Source organism: Brachyhypopomus gauderio, chromosome 2 (assembly GCF_052324685.1).
Source record: "Brachyhypopomus gauderio isolate BG-103 chromosome 2, BGAUD_0.2, whole genome shotgun sequence".
In the NCBI taxonomy this organism is placed as follows: Eukaryota; Metazoa; Chordata; class Actinopteri; order Gymnotiformes; family Hypopomidae; genus Brachyhypopomus; species Brachyhypopomus gauderio.
The window spans coordinates 13,745,306-13,763,334 of NC_135212.1; the positions used below are offsets into that span (position 1 = coordinate 13,745,306).

At 41.8% G+C, this 18,029-nt stretch overlaps 1 protein-coding gene across 1 annotated transcript; it reads left to right on the plus strand.

Moving 5' to 3' along the window:
* Window positions 1–4,638: 4,638 nt before the first annotated feature.
* tmem128 (transmembrane protein 128) lies at window positions 4,639–17,051 on the plus strand. The gene is made up of 5 exons (XM_076987871.1): window positions 4,639–4,794; window positions 11,730–11,862; window positions 15,765–15,926; window positions 16,385–16,503; window positions 16,830–17,051. The coding sequence occupies exons 1-4, from the start codon at window positions 4,692–4,694 to the stop codon at window positions 16,482–16,484; spliced, it is 498 nt and encodes a 165-aa protein (XP_076843986.1). The 5' UTR covers window positions 4,639–4,691; the 3' UTR covers window positions 16,485–16,503; window positions 16,830–17,051.
* The last annotated feature ends 978 nt before the right edge of the window (window positions 17,052–18,029 follow it).

Consider the following 18,029-nt stretch of genomic DNA (forward strand, 5'->3'; position numbering starts at 1 on the left):
CAAAGGATCATCCGTTTCCCTGCACCTCAGGGAAAAGCAGCAGTGTAAATAAAGACCAAGTCTGAGGGCAAAAAGGAGCTGGACAGATTTTTCATCCTTATTTAAATACATATCCGTCACCTCCATTTTACAGTGTGATTGATCTAAAAAAACAAAAACAAAAAAAGCTGACCGAATTATGTGTATTATTCAGCTTTTAACATTTACATTTAGGGTATTTAGAAGACTCTTATCCAGAGACTTACAAAGAGCTTTGCATCTATTCACAGAATACATGCTCGATATAGCAGATAGGTCAGAATTCAAGATACCATTGAGGCAGACTACTACTAAACTACAGGAATCAATGTCATCACCTAGTAGAGCTGGGAAATTAATTGAAAATACATTGAAACCGACATTCAGAACCTCTAACCGACATAATTTTGCACATGTTGGTTATTTCGGTATATTAAGTATATATTGCTAATACCCGTGGTTAATGCCCAATGTTCATGTACTTAAAAATATTCTAGTGCATGTGTAGTCCATGACTCCGCCCCATCCAGTCAGTGACAAGGAAGCAACCTTTTTGTAAATTGTATAATTACAATACGACCTTTTACGTTAGGAAAAAAAACAGCTTTAATAATTGAACACTTGTCCGTGAACTATAAGGGCAAAAAAAATCGTTCATTAACCATAATCAGCCCAGCCCTATTACCTAGTATTTTGATTAAACAGGCTCACTTAAACAGGAATTATAACTTATACCAAGAAGCGCAAATAACCACATGGGAAATAAACTCCTCAGGGATGGAGCTGCATCTACTGTATCGTGTGACTGTGACTGGTTCAACAGCCACAAAGCACTTTTATAGAACTACTGGGCACCGTAAGGAAAGATGTCAGTGTGAGAACTGTTGCCAAAGCAACATAAGGATCCATGTATCCCAGGTTCACTCAGTAAAGGACCTTCACTTCCGTCAGACTTCATACTGAGGATGAGTTAGCACCTGCGCCTTTGCCGGGGTTGGGGAGACCTGTTGGATGCTCAAGTGAGAACATTACATGACCCTCACAAGACTGAGATGTTCACTTCTGACACAAAACTGTGCAGAAGTTTAATCAAATAATTACCAGTTTTCCAAACAATGAAGTGAACCATAAACGTTCTCCAGTCCGATGTCACAGGTGTTGTGTTGGGGCAGCTAAGTAAATACGGAGGCCTACTACATCACCAGAACAGAAACAATTCATACAACAGATTACTTTTCAATTGATTGAAATACATAATTTTTACACTTATATGTAATAGGGAAATTATGAGACAATTGAGTCAGACTGTTGAACAATTTGAGTGTTGTTTGTTGCTGCTGAGTCATGGTAAGACGATCAGAGGGCATCCTGATGGATGGATACTTTTCAGCTGAATTATGTTAGAAGTGGACTGTGGATTAATTAATTAACACACCCTATTCACACCATATTTCTGTGCTATGGTTACAAAAGTACTTTTAAGGACTAAAAGGACCAAGTGAACCATCAAGGAAATATCACTTGCAAAAAAGGAAGCATTTAAAATCTGTTTGGTCATCTTCATGGGTCACTTGTGGCACTACTGATGATATTGATTGATCTTTGGAACCAAATGTTTGCAATAGCTACTCTGTCTGCAGTTTTTATCATGCAGAGCTTTCCCCAACAGAAGAGCATTGTGCACCCGAACTGTTGAGACCTGCTTGTGATCCGACTATTGTAAAACAGTCTTGCCTTGCTCCAGTGCCGTTTTGGCACGGCCTCTCTCTCGTGGTCAGTATCGCAGCTAGAGAAGAGCTGTGGGCATCTCACACTTCATCCTCTTAAGAGGCTCTGGCACGAGTCCATCTGTCTGGGTTCATGTACTGTATGCCTCTGCCATCGTGCCTCTTTCTCACCCGGTGGAAACACTGCTTCTCTCTCTCGCTCCCTCGGGCTCTTGGCAGGAGATCGGAGGTTCATTTCCTAGGTGAGCCACAGGTCTGGTTGGCAGGCCGTAGTTGCACACACTGATACTGCGTTCCAGAGCCGTGGTGCTGGCAGGGCTCTGGGGATTTGGACAGATCTACCTCTCACCTGGCTTCTGTTGGGCAGGTGACCTTCTGAACTTGCTCACACACAGCACGCCATCCAGGTGTACCACTCTAACAGCTGTGTTGCTGTAACAGGTGCATTGGCAATAGGAAGGTTTTCCTATTTTCATGCATGGATTTTTTTATATCTTTCCATTATCTCTAAACATGATCAATGGATTTTTTCAATATATATATTTTTGATGAAGACACACAATCACCCTCTGTAATGGCAACCACACAATAACAGGTTAAAATACACTTGATTTATAGTGTTGGTATTCAGAGTAAATGCTGTTTTTAAACAAGTAATTGTCTGGTTTTTCTGTGAGCACACACACTTACTCATACACCCACACGCATTTACACACATGCACACACACCCACATGTGCACACAAATGCACCCTGGCTCACTATGACACTACCTTGCACAACCATGAACACACACACACACACACTTAGATGCACACAGATTTTAGGTACATGAATTCCTATGGCTATCTAACTGCTCATTAATGCAAATGCCAATCACATGGCAGCAACTCAATGCATTTAGACATGTAGACCAAGATGATCTGCTGCAGTTCAAACCAAGTATCAGAATGGCGAAGAAAGGTGATTTAAGTGACTTTGAATGTGGCATGGTTGGTTGTTGGTGCCAGACGGGCTGGTCTAAGTATTTCAGAATCTGCTCATTTACTGGAATTTTCACGCACAACCATCTCTAGTGTTTACAGAGAATGGTCAGAAAAAGAGAAAATATCCAGTGAGTGGCAGTTCTGTGGGCGCAAATGCCTTGTTAATGCCAGAGGCCAGAGGAGAATGGCCAGACTAGTTTGAACTGATAGAATGTCAACAGTAACTGAAATAACTAGTCGTTACAATCGAGGCATGCAGAACAGCATCTCATGTCAAACCTTTTTTTTTGCCTCCTCCCTCCCAATCTTTGGAGGACACCTTTGATTTTATGTAAGGATCAAATTAAAACAATTTTGCACAATAGAGTTCAATAGTGATCAAAATAATTGGGGTTAGGTGGACCATACAGGAGAGGAGAGAAAAGAGGGGGAGAGAATGTAAAAGGAAAAGACAGAAAGAAAGAACATGGCACAAATGTCCACTGCAATGGTTCACCAACTGCTGCTACTGAAAGAAGAGCAGAAAGTGTACCTGAGACATACAGCACAAATGACTGTGATGTGAGTGTGTTTATGTAAGTGCAACAAAGGATAAATGTCAAAACTTGATGCAGATGGGCTACAGCAGCAGAAGATCACCACAGGAAACTGAGGCTACAATTCACACAGGCTCACTAAATTTGGACAATAGAAGATTGGAAAAATGTTGCCTGGTCTGATGAGTCTCAATTTTTGCTGCGACATTCAGATGGTAGGGTCAGAATTTGGCGTCAACAACATGAAAGCATGGGCCCATCCTGCCTTGTATCATCGGTTCAGGCTGGTGATGGTTCAATGGTGTGGGGGATATTTTCTTGGCACATTTTGGGCCCATTAATACCAAGTGAGCAACTGAGATAGGCCACAGCCTACCTGAGTATTGTTGCTGACCATGTCCATCCCTTTATGACCACAGTGTACCCATCTTCTGTTGACTACTTCCAGCAGGATAATGTGTCATAAAACGCGAATCATCTCAGACTGGTTTCTTGTACACAACAATGAATTCACTCTACTCGAATGGCCTCCAGTCACCAGATCTCAATCCAGTAGAGCACCTTTGGGATGTGGTGGAACGGGAGATTCACATCATGGATGTGCAGATGAAACAAATCTGCAGCAACTGCGTGATGCTGTCATGCATGTCAAAAGGGGGTCCAACCTGGTACTAGCAAGGTGTACCTAATAAAGTGGCCGGTGAGTGTATGTTATACCGTATGGTTACTGATATATTGGTATTTGGATTATACATACATCATAATATCGATCACCTGATGCTATTTTACCCAGTGGACTCATTAAATCCTCATAAACAAAATATACCTTTTGATGCATGACATCCAACTAGTGGACAGGTCCATTTTCACTCAAGAAAAAAAAAGTATTGCTGAAAATTTTATGAAAGTCTCAAGACATAGTAAATCATAAAATATATTTTTATTTCTTGTAGATTTCTAAGATGCTCTAAAGGTCAATTGCATGTCCATCACTAGCCGCCATTTTGGATTTATGCTGTAATATTTCAGGGTAACAGATATCAATTAAGACAAAGATTACATAGAAATACAGTAAATGTTTAGGAGATTGCTCTGTGTGCAAATTAAGAGGTTAAAAATAATTTTTAATGCATGTGCACGACAGGATTAAACTGCAGTGAGGAACATGTTTTTTGAGGTTATTCGTGTGAACCTCATACATTTAATGGCTTTTTACCATATATTAACTGGTATTTTATCTTGGCACATAGCGTTATTTGCCAGTAAACATTTTCCTGTACAAATTTAGAACTACTGATGGTCACTTTTCATTATGAACATTTTCATTATGATCCCAAAAGGAAAACACCGACGTTGCGTCATCGGTGCGTCACACACTCAAACCCGGAAGTCAGTGTCTGGCCTTTTATTTTTTAAACAAGCAGTCATGGCAGGCGTGTTGGCTGAAAACGAGCTGGTTACGCTGAGAAACAGGTTTAAAAAAGACGCCGAACTTATTTTACAAGCGGTGTCGGAAGAAGACGAAAAGAGTGAGTAGTATTTAAAACGCTCAGTGTTTCCTAAAGTTTATTCAAAGTATCTCTTCGTGGTCTAAATTTAAATCTTAATGTTTGTAGTTAACTGGACTAACCGGCCACCTATATAACCCCCCGCCCCAGGCAGCTATCGCTGGACTAACGGTTCACCAGACCCGGGCCAGTAGCCGAGGTGTGGTCACACCAACACTCATATACTCTCTGATCTCACTAGTTCACTACCGAGTTAGCTGCACACGTCCAGGTCCATTACCCAAGATCAGTGCCACTTCTGTTCATTGCAAAGTTAAGTAGCTAGGTTAACTAACTGAAAGGGGCACTGTATAATACAGTAGCTAAACCTTGAGACAGATGAGAAAGTGTCTTTAAAATCCCTTATTAAATCTCTAGCTAGGCTAGTTAGTTGAATACGTATCTAGTTTAGCTAATATCGCCGTCACTGTTGGCAACAGCACCACTAGATCGTTACTGATCCAGCTAACATAACTAGGTCGTTGCTGATTCAACCTCACATCGCTAGATTGTCTTGAGTCGCCATCACGCACATGAAGGTGTAGCTGTTTATCTGTCAGATGTGGACGCTCCTTGTGCCGGTGTGACACGTCTCAGCGACCTGAGCAACACATGAGCGTGTGTGGGGAAAACCTCGTCCCTGTTATATCATATAGTCACTATTATGACGTCCCTGTTATAGCCCCTATTATGACGTCCGTGTTATAGCCCCTATTATGACGTCCCTACTGCATCCCCTATCATGATGGATAATACCACTACGGATACAGTTGTTCTGCATCGTTTGATTCAAATACGTAGCTGGCTGTCAATGGTTGCCAGCTAATTAGTTAATGTAGAACCCTTATTACGATATGATTCTTCAGATATTCCAGCTAAACCTAGCTAAACTGATGTTTCTGGGTAATTGTTACCAACATTCAAACCAAGATAACTGTAATTGACTCTTCCCCAGTGGTGGACGAAGTACACAAACTCAAGGTTGCCAACTTTTCAAGATCATTTGGAGTGAGATTTAACGTAAATTGTTATCGGTCGGGGTGTAAAATGGACACAAATTAAGTATTATATCGCGATCGATCGATCGCCAGTGGTTGGCGCCAGAGCGAACAACTTACACATTGAATCATTGATGTAGATGAGATAAATAAACTAGATTTTTTTTTCGGCGTGAGAAATCGGATGTGTGGCGTGAGAGCGTGTGAAGACAGTCAAATGCGTGTGTCTCACGCTCAATGCGTGAGAGTTGGCAACCCTGCAAACTACATACTTGAGTTAAAGTACAGATACCCAAGCTAAAGGTTTACTACAGCACAAGTAGAAGTCCTTTAGTCCTCTACTTGAGTAAAAGTACAAAAGTACTGGCCTTCAAATGTACTTAAGTATATTTGTACAAGGGTCATTCCAGGATTTTGGTACATTTCCTGTCCCACCACTTAAATTTCAAATGTACATATCCAAAATATCTAAATGACTATTTCTTTTTAACAATGTACTTGTTATAAGACAAACTGTAAAATTTGGTGGAAAAATAAGCTCCTTAGATATTATTCAAAAGACCGAATACCTTTGGACCACCTCAAAAAATGGCAGTTTTCTCTTGTCCCACACATTGGGTGACCAACTCCTTTGCCAAATTTATTAAAATAAGCTCTAAATAAATTACTTCCTCTTGTATATTGTTGAAATGCATCTCCTTTACTTATGAAAACAACTTCTTTGGTCTACATTGTATTGCATGTCACAGTTTTTACACTATTAAGTTGTGTCCCACAACATGCGCGCAGCCCTGTTACGATAAGGAATTTTATCTGGCAGAGAAAGGGTTAAAAATATTTGTTTACTGGCACAAAGAAATTTGCATCACAAGAACATTTCCTGCCCACATGGCAAGAAAAATGGTAAGTGCTCTAACAATTTTCAAGGTTTTTTTCCAAATATGTTTGTCCAAGTTGTGTGTGTCACTCAGTGAATGCAACTCTGTTCCTCATATTGTAAGACTAATATTGAGTAGAGTCAAAATTTACTTTAAATACTTATATAACCATATTTGTCCTTGATCTTGTATACATAGCTAAATTTTACAGTTAGCATCTGTTCCTGGGGTAGACCACAACTTAGCCTAAATTTGCAACCCTGTTAGTCGCAACCCTGTTACTGCATACCAATTTACATCTAATTAAAAAAACTGCTTCTATATCTGAGCTTGACGAATCAAACTTTTTGATAGTCTATAACCTGTAGCTAATAAATATGTGACTAAAAATGATTTGAAGATCAAATTTTCAGAAGTGACCACCCCTGAAATGTAAGTGATTAAATTAAAATTAGTGACCAACCCCTGAAAGAGTAAGGTGCACAATACATTCACAGTTTACAGAGAATAAATTTAAATTATTGTAAAAAAAATATTTTAGAGGTTTTTATATAGTGTATGGATGTTGCATGGCAGTGATGTGACAGAAATCACAGCAGTAGTATTGAGACAGAATTATAATTGTCAAAATGTATGTGTTGCACAGTAGTAGACAATATGACTAGGTTTTGATATTGCACAGTGGGTGGTTGACAATTTGTCAGTTCTGTTAGATATTGCACATTAGATGACGGTGACGATAATCCTGCAAAGTAGGTGGGTATAATGAAGCGTGGAGGCTGGAGAGTCAGTGCATGTGCGAGTTTAGCGTGGTTATGGCTTGTGGGGGAATAACTGTCCTCCAGTCTGTTTGTTCTTGTCTTGATGCACCTGCAGCGCCTTCCTGAGGCCACAGGTTAAAATGATCATGGCTGTGTGTGTTGGTGTGTGGGTGTCTCCCCTGAGCGAAGGGACAGAATAGGGCCCCACCAGCCTCCTGGTGCGGTGGCGTCCTGGACGATGAGGCACAGGTCTGTTCAGATGGTCCTGGTAGAAGGAGGTGTTTAGTGTGGGGTTCAGTACCCATGAGGCCGGTATCCAGCTCTGCTCCTCGGGACCGTACCCCTCCCAGTTCACCAGGTACAGCAGCCGCACTCGATAGGCCGGGCCATCCTCCAGTGCGATGGGTGAGGAAGGGCTATGCCCATTGGCTCACTCAGCGATCCTTCTGTTACTGACTTGAGAGCACTAACATGGAAGGCAGATGAAGCACGGCTGCTCCCTGACATGCTGACCCAGTAGGTGACAGGGTTGATCTGGCATCCAGCTTCCCTTTGGGCCCCATCCGGTCATACCGCGTCACCACACAAACCTTATCCCCAGGGCTGTAGCAAGGCATCTTTCTCCATCTTAGATTAGCTTTCCTCTTGAATTTCTTAACAGTGTCTCTGTGGCGTTTGGGGGGGTCTCTTCCCAGGTTCCGCTTGTCCATTTGACTGGGGTTGGTAGCTAGATGTGAGACTTACTGTGATGTTCTCCCTCCACAACCTCAATGTAAACTGGATCCCCCGGTCAGAGAGGATGTCCTCAGGCAATCCAAATTGGTGGAAGATGTGCCTAAACAGCAGATCTGTGGTTGCAAGAGGAATAAACCTAACCATATTTGAAACCTTTCATCTATGATGAAGATACCCAGCCATTCCCTCTCGGTCTGCCAGGCGATGGTGAGTTAGATCGGGTGCCGCCCAGCTGCATGAGCTCCCCGCAGGACCGGAGCAGAAGTCTCTTGACGTGTACTAGGTAGCCTGCAAGAGAGGGCTTCTCTTTCCTGCAGGAGACGGTTGTAGGTGACAGCCAGCCTCACCATTTCATTCAACGAAACCATCTCCTGCTTGCAAGCGAGCTCTGATTGCAGCTATGTTTGCACCCTGCAATTAAGGTGTCTGTAAGCGCTGGGTTGTTCATCCAGTCCCAGCTGTGATTGTCCTGAACTCCATCGCATACTCTGTTGCGTTGCGGAAGCCCTGGCGTAGGCACAACAGGGACTGCCCTGTGCGTGGGCGTCTCCCCTGAGTGACTGGACCGGCTCAACGTGACACAGATAAGCTTGCTTCAGATTATGTAGATAATTTTCACACAAAATAATGTTCAAAATCCTTGCAAAATTAATCCCTGTGGGTAACATTGACCTTCTTTGTTGATGGTGACTTTTTGGCTCCATTGCGTCTTGGATTCTTATAGAAACTTAAAAATTTTTAAAGTGATTTTAATCTTATTTGTCATATGAACCACAACAGATTTATTGTCTTAATTTTATTTCAATAAAGTGTATAATGCAAAGTGATTGAAGACATAGTTGTTTTCCCTCAATGTCTGGGCATGGTCTAAATCTGCTCTCTCTGTTCGACTCAACGCAGAACTGGCAGCCCGTTGGCTTCCTGACATACATGCCAGTTAGTTTTTTTTTTACTCTTGTCAACATACACCTTTATAAAGTCATGGCAGAAAGGCTGTAGCATGTTTCAGAGCCAGCGTTATGTCTCTTCACCTGACTGCACAAACTTAGAGATGGCTTAACGTTCACAGAGCTTAATCCGCATCATCTAGAATCTCCACCCACAAACTGCAGCTAATGCAGCATGTTATATTGTATTGTGTGAATCCCACAAGATGGCCTCCATGGGTTTAATTACCTGGGTGAAGAGGGGTGGTACATGGGTTAGTGCGTTACCTGGAACAAGAGGGGCGGTGCATGATTTAGTGCATTACCTGGAACAAGCCGGGGATTTGTCAGCCCAAGCTGGTTCACCTGTATCTGATTATCTATTTCCTGAAGTGATCCGGGGTTACTGACAGGTGATCTGGAGCATGAATTTTACAGTGACAATTTGGTAAGAGGGCCAACTTGTTCACAGGGAAATATTTTGTGATATTTATAATTATTGGTAAGAAGCATATAGACCAGGGGTACTCAAATAGAAATGATGACGGGCCACATTTTATTTTTTCAATCACTGAAGGGGCCGGTTGGGGGGGGGGGGGGGGGGGGGGGGGGGGGGGGGGGGGGGGGGTGGCGGTTGGCGAACGCATTTGGGCGTCTGCTACCTGTTTGTTGTTGCCATAAAGGCAATCCCCGGCATCGTTTTGACATCGCGGTGCGCGATTTCAAAATAAGAGCGGATAGCGCGATTACAAAAAAAAGATTCCTAAAAAAAAACACTTTTCAGCTTGCGGGCCAGAAAAACGCTATTTGAGCATGGGGGATATAGACTATATTGCCAAAAGTTTTTGCTCACCTACCTTGATTCACAATGATCTTAAGTGACATTTAATTCCTGAACCATAGGGTTCAATATAACATTGATCCACCCTTTCAACACCTCTGGGAAGGCTGTCCACAAGGTTTAGGAGTGTGTTTATAGGGATTTTTGACCGTTCTTCCAGAAGCCCATTTGTGAGCTCACATACTGATACATCACCATCCCAAAGGTGTTTTTCAGGTTGAGGTCAGGACTCTGTGTAGGCCAGTCATGTTCATCCACACCACACTCTGTCATGTCTTTATGGACATTGCTTTATGCCCTGGTACACAGTCATTTTGGAAGAGGAAGGGGCCAGCTTCAAACTGTTCCCACAAAGTTGGTATCATGGAATTGTCCAAATGTTGAAGCATTCAGAGTTCCTTTCACTGGAACTAAGGGGCCCAGATCCTGAAAAACAACCCCACACAATAATCCCCCACCCACCAAACTTTACACTTGGCACAATGCAGTCAGACAAGTACTGTTCTCCTGGCAACTGACAAACCCAGACTCGTCCATCAGATTGCCAGATGGAGAAGCGTGATTCACTCCAGAGAACACACCTCCACTGCTCTAGAGTCCAGTGGCAGCATGCTTTACACCACTGCATCTGGTTCTTTGCATTGCAATTGGTGATGTATGGCTTGGATGCAGCTGCTCAACCATGGAAACCCATTACATGAAACTGCGCAATGTTGAGCTAATCTGAAGGCCACATGAAGTTGGGAAGTCCTGTAGTGATTGACCATTTATATGGCCTAGTGACCAACCCCTGAAGAAGTGGCCTACCACTTCATGGCTGAGTTGCTGTCGTTCCCAAACAGTTTAATTTTCTTATAGAACAGCTGACAGTTAACTGTGGAATATGTAGGAGTGAGAGAATTTCACGACTGGATTTGTTACACAAGTGGCATCTTATCACAATTCCACACTGGAATTCACTGAGCTCCTGAGAGCGACCCATTCTTTTATAAATGTTTGTTAAAACAGTCTGCATTCCTAGGTGCTTAATTTTACACACCTGTGCCTATGGAAGTGATCAGTGTCATGAGTTGAGATCTGATCAACCCATTATGGTTCATGAAGTCATGCTGAAAAAGCAGATGTAACCCGGGTTGGAGGTCAAACTTCTTTTACCTTATGAGACAACAATCATTCATCAATCAGGGTCTCTCAGTGATCATTCTTTCATTGCATGCTGCCCCAGATGGTAAATCCCATTATAAGTTGTAGTTTTTGGGGATCCCCAAAACATGATCTGTGTTGTTCCCCTGAGTGAGGCTCAGTGTGTATAGGAGTAATGAACTCATCAATTAAAAATCATGCCAGTATTTTTACGAAGAGGATCTACACTAAGCATTTCCTTTCATGCTTAGATTGAGTATGCAAACTTGTTGTGAGTGATTATCTCTTAGACGCTGTGCTGGTGTAGTTGTATCTGACGTCTCTTGGACGTCGTGCTGGTGTAATTGTATCTGACGTCTCTTGGACGTCGTGCTGGTGTAATTGTATCTGACGTCTCTTGGACGTCGTGCTGGTGTAATTGTATCTGACGTCTCTTGGACGTCGTGCTGGTGTAATTGTATCTGACATCTCTTGGACGTCGTGCTGGTGTAGTTGTATCTGACGTCTCTTAGACGTTGTGTTGGTGTAGTTGTATCTGACGTCTATTAGACGTCGTGCTGGTGTAGTTGTATCTGGCGTCTCTTAGACGTCGTGTTGGTGTAGTTGTATCTGACGTCTTTCCGATGTAATTGCAGGTAAAGAGGAAGTGGAACTGAAAGCCCTCCCTCGTATCAACCGCCATTCAGTCTTCTGGATCTTGGCCTCTGTGGGTTTGACCTACTATGTAGACTTCTTCCCCGTCATCTTAGAAAACAACAACATTAAAAGGTAATTATTCTTCATCAAAGGCTATGTATGTGGTGCAAATGTATTTGTTAGTTTTATATAAAAGGCAATTTCAGATATTCTACTGATAATTATTTCTCATTACATTTTTACTAACTGTTGATATTATTGTTTAGGCACATATATATTTCAGCCTTTCTATTATCCGTAAGAACAACGCCATCTTCAGTACAGAAGATACTTCAGTGAAGCATAAAATAACTGCATCATTCCATGTATTTGTATGAGGCTTCTGTAGTTGCCTTATTTCAGAAGGGAGAGTAATAACACGTTTAAGACGTTGGCTGGGCATGCCTTTAATAGATTTTGATATGCTGACTGGTTTGTTTTGTATTTTACAGAAGCTTGATTCAAATAATGGGGATTTAATTTTGGCATCTAGTGTAATCCAGGTGATAAGGTGTAATCCGGTGTAACTGAGGTGATTAGGTGTAATCCAGATGATTACTCTTACAAAGGAATGCACATTTCATTCAAAAGAATATCCACACACTGAAAACCCTGTGTGTGTGATTACTAATGTGCTGGGGTACATTTCCCGATAACGAACGATCTTAGAGATTTAGGAACAACTTTAAGAATGATGTAACTTTAAGAGTGCAACTTTAAGAGTGTTTCCCAAAAGCCTTTTTAGTCTCCATATTTACGAACGAGTTTTAAGTAGTTCTTTGTTGCCTCTGCATCTACACTGGAAAAGCTCTGCTAGTTGAAAACTGAGCCACTGATTTACATAAATTCTTTCATTATTATACCATAAAATATAACTGGGAAAATAATTAAGAAATAAATTAATAAGTAATTACTTCACACTTTTAATATCCATCGCATTTCAAGCCTATAAATGCGCACACAATTAACGTTTCATGCATCAGTACAGAAGCATTGCAAACCGCGCCACAAACGGGATTTTTACAAAGACGAACTCACGCAAACACTGGAAACATCTACAGACACAGTATAGGAGATATGAAGATGCAGGACAGAATTATTTTTTCAGTGATTGTTGTTTCCCTTTTTTCAAGTGGTGAGTGAATGTAAAACTTGCACCTCAATGACTGCAAGTTCATGGAAGTCTGGATTATGTTTACAACATAGAACAAACAACAAACACACATCACTATACGAAATAAATGTTTCATGTAAATTTTGGCAAAAACTTTTATTATTTTCATTATTTGCCTTTCTGTTTCCAAGCCAGCCTGGTATAGTCATTCTCTCCTGGTCATTCAAGGCAGGAGTAAGAATGTATCTTCAGATTAGATACCTGCTACCACCCAGTACATATATCCACCAGAACATGCACCATCCCAGTTGGTCCAGATTAATGAGTCATGGGTTCTCCTTACGCCTCAGTATCCCCCCAGAAGAGCTAGAAGAGGTGGCTGGGGAGAGGGAAACCTGGGCCTCTTTGCTTAGGCTACTGCCCCCACGACCCAGACCCAGATAAGCGGATGAAAATGGATGGATGGATGGATACTCTCAGGTTACAATGTCCATAACGATGATTTAATGGTTGCATAAGACTTGCACATTCAGCTTTATCTAGTGGTGTGCATTTCATTTAACCTGTTTCACTGAGGGAGGGGGGAGCACCACTCACATGGTAGTTTTGTAGTTTCAGCAGGAATTATGGGGTGGGGACATGTACTCTCATGCATTTATAACGGGGTTTAAGAAGCTGATAATGTGTATGAGGATCATTGTGCATCCGCTGCACTGGTAATTCCAAGAATGCTTCCATTTATGTGAAAACCTATTCTGATTTCATACAGTGCATCATTAGTATGTTGAAATTTTCTGTATTGGTGCATGACTTTAGTCCCTGCACACACATTGGGATACAGCAGCTTAGCTCTTGGGCAAAGCAGAAGTCTGCAGAAATCCATCAATGTAATCACTCTAGTCTGGACTTACTCAAAGTTACTTATATATGTAAAATGATGAATCAGCCCATTTGATTGGTTATGTCAAGCGTATTATGCTAAACGTAGTCATTTCTTTACAGAGAATACATTCATTTATTAGATTTTTTATATTTGTACTAATTTAATATAAAAATTACATTGGTCATTTTATTCAATTGAAATGATTCACTTCTAACAAGTTATCATTGTTTGTTTGATGTGAATGAAAAGACTTAAGGAATAAAATTAAACGATATTTATGCTCAGATTTGAACTAAAAGACCTTCATAGGTGACACCACCAAACCATAATTCATACAACCAAAGTTAATGTAATTCTAGCAAAATACTGACTATTCAAGCTATTATTCAAGCTAGTAGCTTTGCTTTTTCAAAATAAATATGAAATTCACAATAAATATGAATTTACACAATTTCATGTTTTTATATTAACATGCGCTAATGCCGTGCTTACAACCAGTGTGAGTTTTTAAAGGTAAATTAGCGGCCTCTGTCCTATTTGAGGTAGAACTGCATGTGAGCTTTGAGCTAAGAAGTACTTGGTTACTAATGGGTCCGAATACTCTTAATTTATGAACGGCTAAAAGTACGTAAGTTACGAAGAGTTTCGGGAAACAATCGTAAATGTAACAATATTTTTATGTATGAGGTTACGAGGTTGGGAAACGCACCCCTGGTTTTTGTAGTTCTAGCAGGATTCTAGCAGGTGGAATCATGGATTAGCAGGTGGAGTCATGGCTCTGCTGATTAGCAGGTGGAGTCATGGCTCTGCTGATTAGCAGGTGGAGACATGGATTAGCAGGTGGAGTCATGGCTCTGCGGATTAGCAGGTGGTGTCAGGGCTCTGCTGATTAGCAGGTGGATTCAGGTGCGGCTGCACATGGCATGACGCCCCCTGCTCTGCTGGTGCTCTGTAATGACCTATATAACACATTATGATCTGGCCAGCACTCCCACTGGCCTGTTCACGGTCACAGATGCACTGCTGTGGTGTAGCTGTTGCTGTAGTAACAAAGTGTCCAGCACAGTCTCACTATGAGCACGTATATTTCTACCACATCACTATGATCAGAGTAGTGCAGGTTTCAGAGATCCGGTGTCTACGGGAACACACTGGTGCATGTATGCAGTGTAGTTTGATCTGATTTCTGATGTGTACTGTCAGTGTAGCTTCTTGTTGTTTCTACAGTAACACAACGATGAATGTAGTCGGTGTGCATGGGGATACACAGCTGAAGGCCATTAATGAAACTTGGTGTCGTCTAAAGTTTCATTAAAACATGATTTCACATGCTATAGTAATATTAATAACATTTTTGTAATCTTTCCTGCACATTGAAGCAGGCAGTGAGCCCCAAAGGTGTATCCAGAGCCTCTGAGAACATGTTCCTGTCGGTGTCTCCCATTGTCCCACTGTTCTTCTGAGTACACGTCATTATTTGTTTCTCACCAAGGCATGATCAGCTCACAGCCCCCTTAAACCAGAGGAGTCATCCTCCCTGAGGGGCAAAGCACGAGATCCAGTCAGAAAAAACATGTTGCACTCCTTTGGGGATGGGCTGTGTCCATTTAAAATGTAGGCCAGTTCTTTGTTTGGAGATAATATTATGGTATTTTTTACTCTTTTGTGTGCAGGGAGGTGGTCAGTGGAAAATTACCCCAAACATAGGCCTGATGTTTGCACCTTACCAGTGAGCTGATATTGGCCATCAGGAAGTTCATTGCATTGTTTCATCCCAAGATGAAACATTTTTTAATTGTTTCTTGACTGGCACTTTGAAATGAATGTGTCTAGATGTTAAAGGAGATGGTGAGACCAGCTGGGGGTGGTGGAGCAGGAATCTGCTCGAGCCCGTTTGGAGATCTTCCATGTCCCCTCTATACTGACCTCATGCCTCAGGAATGTGTGTGGACGTTGGGGTGTGTGTTTTTTATGCATTTGTGTCTCTTTTACTTGCAGTTGGTGGTTCACTGTGGGTTTGGTGCTCCTGGCTCTGTGCGTCAGCCTTGCGTCTTTCTGTATCGTGTATCTGGAGTGGTTCCGAGGGATCAAACAGTATGATCAGGAATATCCTGCCATCCCACCAATTACCACGGCAGCTTTCATCGCTGCCTCCTGCAGGCAAGTGTCTGTATTGCATATCGCACCACTGTAGAGTCACTTATACATTTTAACCCCCACCAACATGCAACTGCATTTGACCAGAGGTGTCAATTCCAGGTTCAGAAAGTAAAAGTCCTCACCAGGATTTTGCTCACATGGTGATGGGTGTGAACATGACGGGAGTGAGTGTGTTTCTAGGAGTGTGGCTGGAAGAGCAAAAGGGGGTTATAGAACTTACATGTTAACTGATTCGTATACAGCATCTGCTGTTCTGAAAGGCTCAAAAGCTCTGAGTGAAGGATGAATGAGAGATAGTGTATTTAATATTTGCCAATTTGTGTATTTATTTTGATTTCTGTTATAATTGTGCTTTGCTTTTGTAGTGTTAATGGTGTGTGTGTGTGTGTGTGTGTGTGTGTGTGTGTGTGTGTGTGTGTGTGTGTGTGTGTGTGTGTGTGTGTGTGTGTGTGTTGCAGTTTTAACATTGCACTGTGGCCGGTGTGGTCATTCCTGACGCCGGTGATTCTGTTCACTCAATTCATGGGAGTGGTGATGGTGATCTCCCTTCTGGGCTAAGACAACTGCACTCCACTAGGCAAGACATCTCACTCTCTGATGCACACACACACACACACACACACACCCCTGCACACAAACAAATGCCCACACTAACAGAACACTAATACCCTCGCACACAAACATGCCTACACCAACACACACACTGACTCTTAACACACACATACACAAATATACTTTTTAAAATACAGCAGCTGTCCACTGAGAAGTAATGCAGCATGGGTAAATTAACCCAGGACACTGGCAATGCAGACATGTCATCACCTGTATCGGATAACAGAAAATGCCCCTTGCTGTGCTGAATAGAGGTAATTGAGTGAATACAGTTTTCTGTTTCTTTTTCAGTGTCTGTGATCTTCTGGAGTGTTGAACACAGGCGAGTCTGTATGTACTAAAATGTGTTTAATAACCCTAGACTCATACCAGCACCATTTGCTTTACATTTTTGTTATTGTAAGTTATTTTATATGAATGTGACCAAGCAATGTAACATTTTTGGGTAATAAAATACTTATGAAAAGTGCTGTTGTACTGGATTTCAAATAAAACGATTTACATTTTAATTAACTTTTGGTAGTGTGAGTGACTTTGTTTCCGATATTCCAGTGTATGAACATATGTTTCGACAGGCCATTTAAAGACGTGTGAGCTGTTGAAAACACATTGCTCTATAGTTATTAACCCTTCGTCTGCCACACTGACTGACTGACCTGTATTTTGGAAGCTTAAAGGACGTGAGGAAGACTTAAGCGTTTACCTCTGAGCTGCATGCAGCAGTAATATTCCAACATCAACCGTTTGGTTGTTTGTCAACAAAATAATTCCCTTATTTTCGCTTCCGACCTCTTACAGCAAAAGCACCACTTTAAAACCTCTCCAACGTCGTTTTGTTGTCTGGTGTAAATCCCTGCTCACACCTGTCTGTGGGTTGCACTACTGTTATCCCCTTTATGATGATCACTATTGTGAGGACAGTTACATTACCATACAGTGCCCTTCCAAACGGGCCAGTGCTGGTTCGGGCAGGACTTTTTGGACCAATGTCTTGTACTAAGGCGAGATGAGGATATGTCACCTCTCTTTAGATATGGAGGGTTGAGTTCACACTGTGAACACTGTGCCATATAAATGGAATATATTCATGAAAAGAGTTGAAGATAATGTTTTATTAATCAGCTGAGATACCCTGCCCCTGATGCATGAGGCTGCAGGAATTGGGCAGTGTAATCACCACATGGTGTCTTCCAGCTGCTCGCTGTGTCCAACATGGTACCGGTTGGTCTGTATAGATTTGATGGCAGATTTGCGTGTAACCCAGTGATTGTGTGTCTGCCACCGTGCAGCCCGCGTTCAGTGTAAGGACATCTCTGAAATAATGGGCTTCTTTGTTAAAGTCTTACCTGTATCCGTTTCACTTAATTACTGTTCGCTCTATAATTTTGCGCACTTTAGAACTGCATTTGGTCCTTGAAAATTATCAAATCCTCAACATTTTGCTTAATACACACATTATTCATTTAGTTACCAAAAATGGCTGTTAATTCT

Excerpts from the sequence above, each read along its gene's own strand:
- tmem128 (XM_076987871.1), top strand. The coding sequence starts at position 4,692 with ATGGCAGGCGTGTTGGCTGAAAACGAGCTGGTTACGCTGAGAAACAGG. Across the intron at positions 4,795-11,729 it reads GTCGGAAGAAGACGAAAAGA|GTAAAGAGGAAGTGGAACTG; the intron begins GTGAGTAGTATT and ends ATGTAATTGCAG. Across the intron at positions 15,927-16,384 it reads TTCATCGCTGCCTCCTGCAG|TTTTAACATTGCACTGTGGC; the intron begins GCAAGTGTCTGT and ends TGTGTGTTGCAG.